The sequence below is a fragment of the Aptenodytes patagonicus genome, chromosome 1 (assembly GCF_965638725.1).
Source record: "Aptenodytes patagonicus chromosome 1, bAptPat1.pri.cur, whole genome shotgun sequence".
Lineage (NCBI taxonomy): Eukaryota > Metazoa > Chordata > Aves > Sphenisciformes > Spheniscidae > Aptenodytes > Aptenodytes patagonicus.
Window position 1 is genome coordinate 209,632,156 of NC_134949.1, and position 12,266 is coordinate 209,644,421.

Genomic DNA, 12,266 nt, shown 5'->3' on the forward strand with positions numbered 1-12,266 from the left:
TGTCTGAGGAGAAATAGCGCTGCTTTCTTGAAATGCAGCACCTGCTCCATGGTATCTGTGTTTGCTGTTCTGTGGTAAATATGAAGCATCCAGGATGGCTGGACCCTTTGCTAGAGACTTTTCGACACATTGATAGCTACAAGGGCATCAATCAGTCTTGATGCAAGAGCACTGAACATCAGGGCCTGAGTGCAGAAAGCTGCACTTCTCTGCCTATGTCTCTGACCCTGCTGCATCAAAGTCTTTCCTCCACCACCTGTGGAAATTTCCTCCACCACTCAGAAATGAGTTAAAAAAAGAAGATTGATTGTGTTTCTAATTTGAATGTGTTCTTCTTCCACTACAGCTTCTACCATCAATTCCTCTCATGTATTTCTCTACTAGTTTGCAGACTGTTTTTACTTTGAAAAAAGGCTGACTAGATTTTTTTCTCTGTTACCTTAGCCCCTTGTATGTGTGGGCAGAAGTCTGCTGGTTCAAGCATTCAACCCAGAAATGGCATCCATCGCAATAAGGAACTTTTATTGATGTTGCAAAGGTCATGACTGCTCTGCCCCTGAAGATGTTGCCAATGCAGAGGCCCATAGTCACAAGGATTTATCATGCACTTACCTGCCCAAACTGCAGCTCCGGCCAGCAGTGCATTTTAAGCTCTAACAGTGTGAAAGAGTGTGGCTACAGTAATCTGCATCTCTGTGACCTTGACCTTGATTGCTGAAATTAGATTTACAGACAGTTAAGCTCAAAAGCCTCTCCATAGCTTCTGCCAATACTGGCTGGACAAGGGAGCGTGGTGAGAGCATATCCCAGCACATAGTCCTGAATCCCCTACTAGCTTTTAGTAATCTTCCAGGAGAAACTCATTAACTGCAAGGTCTGATGTTTAGCATCACTGGGAGAAGTTGCCTTTTAATGCATTTCTTTAAAGTCCAGTGAAAGATGAAGGCTGTTTCCCAGCATTCAACTCCATTCAGAACAAGCGGGAGCACATACAAGCTGAGATGTAAAATACATCCATTTTGGCTAACTTTCTCCAGCTTTTCTGCATTTTCACCTCTGATATTTAATCTCCTAAATGCTATTCACTGTCTTGATTGTCCCTGGGGTGACTGGGTCACTGCTGTTGCAGGTGAATTGATGTTTTCTTCACTCTTGACCTGACATTTAAAGTAGTTTGGAGGCAGCCAGCTATAAAAGACTAAAATTGAGGTCTCCCTCTCTTTATCCTTTTTGTCTTACCTCTCATTTGTGGTGCCTTAGAAGTAATTTTAAGTTGTCTTTTTTCCCCATTGTGTTCAGGGCTGCACATGATCTTTTCTGGGTCAGAAATGCTTAATTGGTCTAACCGCATTACCACGTGGGTTTGTAGTTTGGCTCATAGTACTGCAGCTTTTGTCCAGTTGAAAATGTTGCATAGAAATGAGAGGAGTATTTTCTGACTCTAGGCTTATTGTGAAAAGAAGTCTAAAATTAATAAAACTAAAAATGAAAACAATAAAATAAGCCTAATAAAATTATGGTAACAAGTCTAACAATAAATGAACTCTGACAGAGAATAAGAGTCTATGATCTGGCAACAATTATAAATGTTCATGTGACTTGTGGCCCATACTTTGGCTGTTGTATTCTTCTCTGAAATATTTTTCCTTGTCGTCCCGGACTTTTCTGGTCATATTCATCTCGCATAACTGTGGAGATAAAAAAGCTAAATACCTTTCAGAGGACTGTAAATGTCTATTTTATGCCAAATAAATTTCCAGTTGGAGGACTCTTTCTCCCCACTGACTGTAGTGTGATGCTTGAAGTTGGAAGAGATTAATCCCACTCATCAGACACTGAAAAATAGTGATGATTCCCTGCCTGCCACCCATTCCTTATTGTGTTCCCTTTGAGGACTGGTCTTGCTAACAAGTCAGTGTGAAGCAAAGCTAAACTTGAATGAAAGATTGTAAGAGAGAGTGCTATGATCATTAAAATTTGGAATTTTCATTCAACAATATTTTCAGTGATTTCTAGAAGGACAAGATTGGTAAGCAGCAAACATCAACAATATGGGGCAAGATGTTCTACTTTTGCTCTCCACACTCAGAATATAAATCTTCAAGATTCTCACTGTGCTGACATCCATCCTGGAGACACTATCCATAGGTGCTTACATTTTTCATCACTGAAGCTCCCTAAGAGCTGAAAGACCTGCAGTGGCAGCCGGATAGTTCTTTACCTCGTGTCTCTGTTGCTGTGCAGTCCTTTGCCCGTCTGCCCTGAGGGAGAACAGATCTGAATCCATCTCCCATGTGTGTCTATCCCAGTGGTCCTGGTGGGGAAATGGAGGTATAGTTTGCTGTGGTTTGAAGAAACTATGCCTGTGGCATCTGAGGATTTGTTCAAAGCATCTAGTTTGCTGGTGAGGGTTAGATGCATGCAAACGCAGTTGGTAACTACTTTTGTGACTGGGTGCTTTGAATGTCTAATGATTTCTCCTTTGCTTCTGCTGATCTGCTGATCTGATGTCCCTGCCCATTTTGGGACCTGTTTTACACTTCAGTAAGCCCAAAAGGACACACTGATGGACATATGGACTGTTGGATAGGCAGCTTTACATAGAAATAATACATGGCATCTCTGGGCAGGGACACTGTGCACTGTTGTCTTTGGAGGATGAAAAGTCCTATTCCTTGCATTGAGGAAGGAACTTGACAGTGCCAACCCATTTAGCTTTCAAAATAAAAAGCTTAACTCAGAGAGGAGGCTAAAGCCACCTGTGTCTAAATAGACTGAGGTGTCTGCAGCCCCAGGAAAGGTACCTGCCTCTCAGACGATGACAGCTTTTAAGACTTGCTTTGACCTGCAGTATCGTCTATCAGCTAACTCCAGCAACTGCCTACTCACCCCATGGCTGGTATGGATCCTGTTCTTGGGAATTCAGGTAGGTTCATCTGCTAAAAATATAGACCTCTGCCATCTGACCAAGTTCAGCCTCCCTAGCCCCCCAAAACTCTCTTTGGAGGTAGTCAGTACGATATGTGGAGTTTAGGAAGGCTGACCCTACAGCAGACATCTGCAATTAAGTCCCCGTTTTTCCTTCACTAACTCTTTAAGGGAGCCTGTGCTGACTGGTTCTGCGGGAGGCTCTGTGCTGTAGTCACACGGCCATCACGCTGAGAGCAGTGGGTCTCACACCTTCCTGGCAGGTAGGATCCTGCTGCGGCTGTTGAGAATTCTGCTGGGAGCCTAAAATTGAGATGCAGCAATGTTCAGGCTCCTTTGTACATCTTCTGCCCAGTAGCTTTTTGTGAAGTGGTGGTGTCTGTTTAGAAGTCCTGTAAATCACCAGATTTAAGACCTGCTGAGTAATTTTAAGTGATGGTTGTCTTCATTTCCCATAGTGAGACATGATAGTTATATGTGAAATACATACTGTGATTACAAGTACAGTACGTTGCTGCAAACTTGGGTCCATACAGATAAGACATCAATGCTTCAAGTGGGTCTTCTAAGAAGATACTCATGATTACACTAGACAGTAGGTGCCAATTTAAAAATGAACCAATTATTAGCAGATTTAAAAATATATATACTGCATTTAGTGAGAAAGGTAATGATGAGAGCAAAAATGAACACAATGTGCTCTAATTATGTAAGAATGCCTTTGAAAGATTATGTGCTACTTGATTACTAGGCTGGGAAGAACTTGAGATAGTCACAGCAACTTTAAATATAGACTAGAGCCTTAAGTTTGAGTATGCGAGGCATGAAGAGGGAGGTTTGGCATGGGCCATGTGAAAGCTGAGAACATCCAGATCTGTCAGAAAAAAGAAGAAAAAATAAAAGTGCCAACAAGAAAAATATTCGGCATGGTATCTAAACCTCTGGGTTAGCATTTAAAGTGAAACCATTTAGTTCATTCTCCTCTTTCTCTTCTTTCTACTTTCCTAATCAGTATTAAATCACTTGGTTAAATAAACCATCCTTTTAAAGACACGGCCTTTAAGGTCTTTGGGCTCTTCGTTCATAAACAGCAGGAGTATGGTTTGTTGGGGTGGGTCAGAAGTTTCAGCCTCTGGCAAGTGCAGACTCTAATCTACGGCATATTGAAGTCAGATGTTCAGACGCTGGTTGGATTTATAGTTAACGTCCAGGCACATTCCACAGGTCAGGCATGTTTATTGGTACCCCCTGTTCAGTACTAAGTCCTTTTTTTTTTTTTCCACAAGTCTTCGTGTGTGTGTACATGTATATATTGAGTCAGACGACATCAAAAGTAAATGTAACATAGTTTGCCTCTTCTAAAGTTACTAGGGACTAGCTCTGTGAATCAAAAAGTGTTTCTTAGCTAGTTGGTCTCAGTTCTAGCAAATGGGCTGCCTTCAAATTGCTGATAGGTTGAGGAAAGTTACTCTCTCAGCTGTATGGAATATTTGAATTTGCTGTTTCATTTTTGTAATGCTGAAAGTATGCAGGATGTTGTGTAGAGAAGCTGAACTATGAACAAGTTGCCTGGTCTAGAATTATTCACGGAATGAATTATCACAGCTGCAGGAACAGACCCTTGTGCTGAAGGGACATCCCGACAGTACGAGCAAGAGGGAGCCATAAACCCAACTCTGTTTGTGGTCCCAATCTAGCAATCCCAACAGGCTGAATCCCAGAAATGTGAGGATAGCCAGGCAAAGATCGTGTTACATTTGTTCTGTTTCTATATCCTTTCCCTGGATTCCCCTACCAGCCAGTATGTTGGGTTAGGTGAACCTTTGTTCTGGTCTACTAATGAATTCTTGTGATCCTATATGCTCTTTCATAGTCTCCTCTAAGATCCTCAGCACAAAAATGGGGGAAACGTCTGTGCCTGTAGAGAGAAAGGAAGGGTATGCAGGAGTTGGGGCATTTATTGTGTGTTCTGATTAATGACATTTATAGCACTGTTTCCCTACTTTGAAGAATGAAAGTTTTCTAGCTGTCATGGATGAAGTCCAAGATGAAGGAGGTGAGCTGGGACAGAGCAGGAAGGGCCTCCCTGTCAGTGTGGAAGTGCAGATACAGGCCTGGGGACCAGAGCCGAGGGGTTCCAGTTAAAGAAAGATGTTTTGAGTTTTCTGTTGGCAGAGAGTAAAATAAACCCCAAGATCTCCAAGATGCACAGCCCAAGGGGAACATTTGGGCACTGATGTGCAACATTTAATAATTAGGATCAATGGCACTCAAATGTTTCACCCTTTTCCTGGTGGATATTTATGTGATTCAAGGCGAAGTGGATTAGCCATTGCATGAGAAATCCAGAGATTTCTGCTTCAGAACATGCCGGGGATGGGAATAGCCTAGGGCAGTTTCATGGCAGACATATACCCTGCTTCCCTCAGGCAGAAGGGGAGCATTTTGAATCTGGATTTCCCAATTCCCCTGTAAGTATGGGACAGGTTTGCCCAAGTTTTCCTTGAGAGGGTGGGCTTTGGTGGTTCAGGCCAGAAAAGCGTGCATTGCAACAGGACCCTGCAAACCTACTTAGGCATCTAACTCCTGAATGAGTCATGGGTTAAGCCTTTGCTCTTTCATCTGTGTATTTTAGCAGAGGGCTCCCACGCAGCATGTTGGCTTTTGTGAGCATGCTGCCTGGGTGTCTAGGAGAGCAGTGGCAAGACAGTCAAGTGAATGAAAGGGAAGATTTCTATGGTTCTGGTCCCCCTCCTACCTCCAGTGATTGCGTAGGGAGGCTATTTAGAGAGATCATCCAGCAAAACCCCAGCAACCCTCCCCTCCACACCCCTGGTTACCCACAGCTATTTATTTTGTTGTGTTTTTCATGGGGTTGGTTTCCAGCCAGCCAGCCTCCCTCACCGGGGGTATTGCACCATGACGTGAGTCCCGGCACTGGTGCAAAGGGTGAAACCTGGGAGCTGATGGAGGGGGACCATCAAAGCAAGCCTGGACACTCTGAGCTACACTACATCCCATCATGCCTGAATATAAATATACAAAAGGCATCAGAATCTGTACATAATCCGCATACTATATATCATGCGGTATTTGGCAGTGAGAATAAGGCCAGCATTGTGGACAGCTTTACACACTTAAACCTGATCAGGATCCTCATGCTCATCTGGCAGCACCATGTTGCAAAAGTGACCCCTCTGACTTCAGTGGAAATACTTGTGTCATTCATCTGAAGCAAAGGCTCTGAGCGGGGAGAACCCATGGCAGTGCAAGGCTGGCAGAGTCTGCTCCCGGCTCAGTCCAGCCTGCCCTGCTGAGACTCTTTTTCAGCTGTATCGACTTAAAGGAAACAAATAGCCATTTCTTTTTGTTCACGTATATAGCAAGTTCTAGCAGTGCCTTGGGCAAAGGTAAGGTGATGTGGGGATTACAGCTGTCTAGGCCACAGAGCAGTGTGCTTTCTGCGAAGAAAGGCTGCAGGGTGGCAGAAATGCTTCTCTCTGTGCTCAGGCAGATGAAGCGTTAACATCAGCATTGAAAATCGTTGAGGGAAGAGCATGCAGGTGAGTCAGTGGCTGTTTAAAGCAATGGATTGTGCTTTCCAGACCTCCTAGTCCCAAACTTTTCTATCCAGCAAATGATCCTGGATTTCAGTAGTCTGTATTTAAATGCAAAGAATATTTTGTTCCTGTTCACTTTCTTTTAAATGCATATGAACTTGAGAAGCTGTGGGGACCATAGGTATATAGGTAACTGTGTAGACAGGACTCCATACACTGGAATGATCTTGAGAGACCCTGAAATCTGCACACGGACTACTGCAAGTGGCTCGCTCTTTCCTTTTCATTTCCCCACATCTGGTGTGAAGACACCAACGGGCCAAAAGAAATTCTCTGTAAAATCCCATTGAGTCCCAAGGGCTGCACACAACTCTGCTCTTAGCATAGCGCCATGTTAGAAGAACTAAACCAAGCAAATAGGCCCACAGAGCCCACTGCATAAACAGCCTTAACCAAATCCTGCAGCCCAGCTTAGCCCTTTTAAAATATTTTGGGGGTGATGTCAGCACCTGGGTTGCCAATGCACTTGTTGCTCTCCTCCCTCAGCCTACTTTAGTTCCCACAGAGGGACGAGGCATCCAGACTGAGTGGGAGATAGGCAGAAGCTGAGAGGGAAATAATATCTGCAGTGACCCAAAGTTCAGAGGCAGAACCACTGGGCTTCATTTACCTCAAGGTAAAAAACTTGGCTTACTTATTAGGTCAGATTTTCTCTTGTCCAAGGACATAGGAGGCTGGCAAAACAACTTGGGAATGTAGGAATTTGTTAACTGCATGCACTGGACTTTTAATATTTAATCTGCAAACTAAAGCAGTTTCTATTTAAACTGTCTTCATTCAGGTATGGTCCCAGGGCTTCTCTTGTTTGCACCGTAGATGTTACAGCCTAATCTGGCTGCTTTGCTAAGATTTTGGTTGTGTGGCTGAAATTCTTTATCTAGAGCTTATGTCTCATTTATTTAAAGGTTTTTAATTTTATTTATATGCCATACAGATGGGATTAGTGCATGATATTAATGATAAATTATTCTCATTTCTCTGTATGAATTCCAAGAACATATAAAATTCAAAACTTTCTGTGATAAAGTAAATAAAACCAATAACAACAGAAAAGCTTTCGAATACAACTTGAATGGGATTTCTGAAGTAAGAGATCTATAGCAGCTTGAAAGTACAGGAAAGTCAGAAGGTGCTTGAGAAAATGCTATTTCATCCGTAGGATTAACTCACAAAATTTATGAAGTTCTTCAGAAATGAAAATGTCTAACCTAAGGTTCTCCTTGTACTTTTAGTGGTAACATAAATAATTCAGTTTTATTAGTCTGTCTTTATGAAAGAATAATTTGGTCCTAGTTTCTTTAAAAAATGAAACTATGCAAACAAATATAAGAATTTAAAGAAGTCTAACCAGTAGTATATTTACAATGTATATCTGTTGAAAGTAATAAAGGGGGCTTGGGCATTATTTATTTGAAAATGCTTGTACAAAGCAGCACTGATTTCCAAGGCTGCTCAGTGTATTTTGGGGTGACACTGAGAATGCTCCTTGTCAAATGCTGGAAATCAAAGAAGGTGATAAGCTGCCAGAGAGAGCTTTTACTTTTTAGCGTCCCCAGTGCTTGCTAACTTCTAGCCACTGAAACAACATTTATTTACACCAATATAAATAGCTCTGCTGAACCTGCCACCTTCATGCATCTATTCTTCACGTATTTTTCTTTTTCCTTAAAAGAGCCCGTGACCTGAAGGTTGAGCTCAAGGACGCTCCCAGGCAAGTCACTGAAGTTTTCCCCTTGCTCCACCTGTTGACCTCTGCTCTCCCCTGATTACTCCCGAAAAATGGAGCGATCCACACAGGAACTTTTCCTCAACTTCATGATTGTCCTGATTACTGTATTGCTCATGTGGCTCCTTGTGAAGTCTTATCAGGAGTAAAAGACAGTCAGAAACTCTGGGAGGTGATTTAAGTGTGTGTCTCCGCAGACATAAGTAACACCCACAGCACGCTGCTGTGATTAGCTTTCAGTCAATTGAGGATGTCGTCAATTTTTTTTTTTTACTCTCTCATACCTGTTGCCCATGCTAATGTTTGTGATGGGTCTATGACGATGTAATTATTTTATTCTGCAGTGATCCAGCTGTAAAATGTAAAATGCAAGATCCTTAGGAACTGTTTGACGTGGCTGCCTCCTCCGGTAGTTACTGTGAATGCTGTAACCCCCTGCCTGCCATGCCAGCTTGTTTGGCATCGGTGTTAGGTTCTCGAGGGTATAAAACTGCAGTATGTAATGTAACCATCTGTATTGACCAGCGTGAGGCACAAACTCACTTAGCAGAAAGGAATGTGAAATTTCACTTGCTCGTTTCACTTAAATAAAGAACATGTAAAACCATTTTTTGTAGCATTCCTTATCCCTCTCCTGGCCTGACTGCTGTTCACTGAGAGACCTGCCGATAACTGCAGTACAGTGCACCGTGCAAGTCTGGTGGTTTGCTTGTTCCTCCCACCTGCATTTTTAAAAAAATTGCTGTAGAGTTGAAATCCTGTAACTTAACAGACGTGTAGCCACATGAGTGAGCTGTTCAGGTCACTTTTCTGTCCAGAGTGACTTACACTGTTGGTGCCTGTGGACGTGGACTTCAAAGAGAACCCCTGTCCCACCAGGACATTGTCAATAATTGCATTTTCTGCAGCTGGATTTTGGGCAGGGATTCCCAGGATCCTATTTTTGGCCAAACTATGCTTGGAGCAGTGCCTGGAGGGACGAGCCCGGGTCAGTCGCAGGCGTGGGTGCCTGCTGGCGCCGCAGCCCTGCTGCAAGCCCTGCCCGGGGCGGCAGTCCCTTGGGGTCCACTGCAGCACACCAGGTGCTGTGGCATGGCCGCACTCAGCCTTGGTAGGATGAGGTGTGAGTGTGTCTGGGTTGCTGTGATGGTGTCATCGCCTGCTAAAAAATCTTGAGCCAGTTTGAAGAGCCCGCAGTCCCTGGGTTTGTGAAATCAGTAATCAAACTCCTCCTAGGCATTGCCCATCTGTTATTTTGATGGCTTCAGAGAATCAGTATCTTCTACAAAATACAGCTTTCTGTAGGAAGGCAGTTAGATATGTGCCACGCTGCTGATACAGGTCTCCTTCCCCTCCAGGAGCCTGCAAGGAGCGGGCAACATCACGAGGCTGTGCTGTGAGTTACCCAAGGCACGTCTCTGGTATGGTTACATAGGACATGACAGCTGGGACTCGGGCCTGGGCTTTAAGGAAAGACAGCAAACGTTGTGGTAGCAGCACTTGTTAAGTGTGTGTGTTGCTTAAAGATTGCTAGTAAATGACCCGTTGCCCTGTGTCACTTGTGCTGTCGGTCCAGGTTTGCAGCCACCCCCGCTGCAGCTGGTGCCACTCGTTCTCCCAGTCAAGAAATCCCCACTCCAGTGCAATGATAAAAATTGCCTCTTCTTTACTCTCGGCTGCAACTGAGCAAACCTCCTTCCAGCATTTCCAGGGATGGCAAATTTTCTGTGAGAAAACTGAGACATTGAATTGAACTTCTGCCAGCTGTGGACACAGCCTTTCTCTTCAGCCCACCTTGCACCAGATGCTGCTATATTTTCACTAATTTACATGGTCAGTTTGTGTTCATAAGCTTGGCTGAGACATGCAGCAGTGGCTGGAGAAGGACATGGAAAAATCTATTTTTAAATACAGTGAATACTTGATAATTCAGTATGAAAGATTCTCATCTTTCACCGGCTGTGACTCCCTACCCCAGCTGAACACGGTGTCTTCATCCAGCATTATCAGACCTTCCCTGTGACTTAAAAATAGATTTTCAGAGTCTCTTGTGCATCACAGCTTTCACAGGGTACCTCACCACTGTGCGCCAGTCCCACCTGGCAGGGCTGAGGCTTTTCTGCCAGTCCCACAGCACATGGCCACTGCCCAGGGAGAGCAATGCCATGAGCAAATTGATGTGTTTGGGCTCATCTCAGGCTAGCAATGGAAAAAATAGAGGTGTGGGCTTTGCTGTCTGAACCAGAAGTGGTTCAGCAACAGCTCAAGGTGATCCTAGCAATTTTCAGATAGGAAGAGAAAATGTTCTGGAGAGTTTGGGCCATCCAACAACTTCTAGCCATCAGTCTTTGAGAGTAGACATGCGTCTAACTTTGACAATATGATTAAGGTAAAGCACCCCAAATGAGTTGCTAGAAGTGAGAATACCAGTCTAAGCGGTTCTCTTTTCAGGCTTTTATAATTTTAAGCAGATTTTGAATGAGGTAAGTTCTTTGCCTAAGAAGTCATTTGCCTAAAACTGAAGAAAAAGGCAATTCAACTGTTAGTGCCAGATGCCATGAAAAGCTAGCACTGTGCAGGTGCACAGGCACATTAGTGTCAAAGAATATCAGCCAAATACGTATATACAGACAAAATTTCCCAGTTTGAGGGACCTTAATGTAGATGTTTGGTGTGACCCTTGAGTCTCAAACTCTCTCCATTATCTTCCTTCTTGCCAAAGAGGTCCTGGAGGAGAGGTGGCTCTCCAGTGATGTATGTTACCAGCATTTTCCAGCCCTTTGCAGTGTAAGGGAGATCGAGAACACCAAAGGACTTCTGGGTTAACAGTGATTTGTCTTTAGTTTATCAGTAAAATTATTTTAGGCAAAAACTTTATTAAAACTATACTTTGAGTAAATAGCTGCTCTAACTCCTCCAGCCTCCCTGGGCAAACTGTTCCAGTGCTTGATGACCCTCACAGTAAAAAAGCTTTTTCTTATGTTTGAATGTAATTCCTACATTTCAGTTTGTGCCCATTACCTCTTGTCACTGGGCACCACTGAGAAGAGTCTGGCTTTGTCTTCTTCATTCCCTCCCATCAGGTATTTACATACATTGATAAGATCCCCCTGAGCCTTCTCTTCTCCAGGCTGAACAGTCCCAGCTCCCTTAGCCTTTTCTCGTATGTCAGATGCTCCAGTCCCTTCATCATCTTCATGGCACTTTGCTGGACTCTCTCCAGTATGTCCACGTCTCTCTTGTACTGGGCAGCCCAGCGCTGGACACAGCACTCCAGATGTGTCTCACCAGTGCTGAGCAAAGGGGAAGGATCACCTCCCTCGATCCGCTGACAATGCTCTGCCTGATGCAGCTCAGGAGGTTGTTTGGCTTCTGCTGCAAGGGCCCATTGCTGGCTCATGGTCAGCTTGGTGTCCACGATGAGCCCCAGGTCCTCTGCAGAGCTGCTTTCCAGCTGGTGGGCCCCAGCCTGTCCTGGTGCCTGGGGTTATTCCTCTCCAGGGGCAGAACTTGGCATTTCCCTTTGTTGAACTTCATGAGGTTCCTGCCGGCTCATTTCTCCAGCCTGTTGAGCAGCACAACACTCTGGTGTATCAGCCATTCCTTTCAGTTCTATATATTTACATCTTTCCATACATACATTTACATACTTTACATCATTTTAATTAACCCATACCTGTTTTAAGCTGCAGATGTCTATCCCTTCTTTGTGGACCCTAACACATTATAAATGATGTACCATGAAAAGTATTTATTATGCAAGCTCTCTTTTATATCTGCAAGCTTTTTTGGTTTTTTATATCTATATATATTTATACATATATATGTATGTATATAAACATTTGACCTGCTATAAGTTTTACATGTAGTGTGCACAGGACATGAACGCAGCACAGTACCTGCTCATGGAGAGGATTGCCAAGGTGACACTATACTTACCCTGTTTCCTCTCCCATCCCACCTACTTTGTTAAAGGCACACTGTGTAGCACC

The 12,266-nt window shown here is 43.8% G+C and overlaps 1 protein-coding gene across 2 annotated transcripts; it reads left to right on the plus strand.

The window, feature by feature from the left end:
* Positions 1–7,023: 7,023 nt before the first annotated feature.
* SLN (sarcolipin) lies at positions 7,024–8,881 on the plus strand. 2 transcript variants are annotated; one of them, XM_076328754.1, is made up of 2 exons: positions 7,024–7,164; positions 8,221–8,881. In XM_076328754.1, the coding sequence occupies exon 2, from the start codon at positions 8,328–8,330 to the stop codon at positions 8,421–8,423; it is 96 nt and encodes a 31-aa protein (XP_076184869.1). In that variant the 5' UTR covers positions 7,024–7,164; positions 8,221–8,327; the 3' UTR covers positions 8,424–8,881. The 2 variants fall into 2 exon arrangements, with proteins under 2 accessions (XP_076184869.1, XP_076184944.1); XM_076328829.1 differs by lacking the exon at positions 7,024–7,164 and adding an exon at positions 7,190–7,329.
* Positions 8,882–12,266: the final 3,385 nt, after the last annotated feature.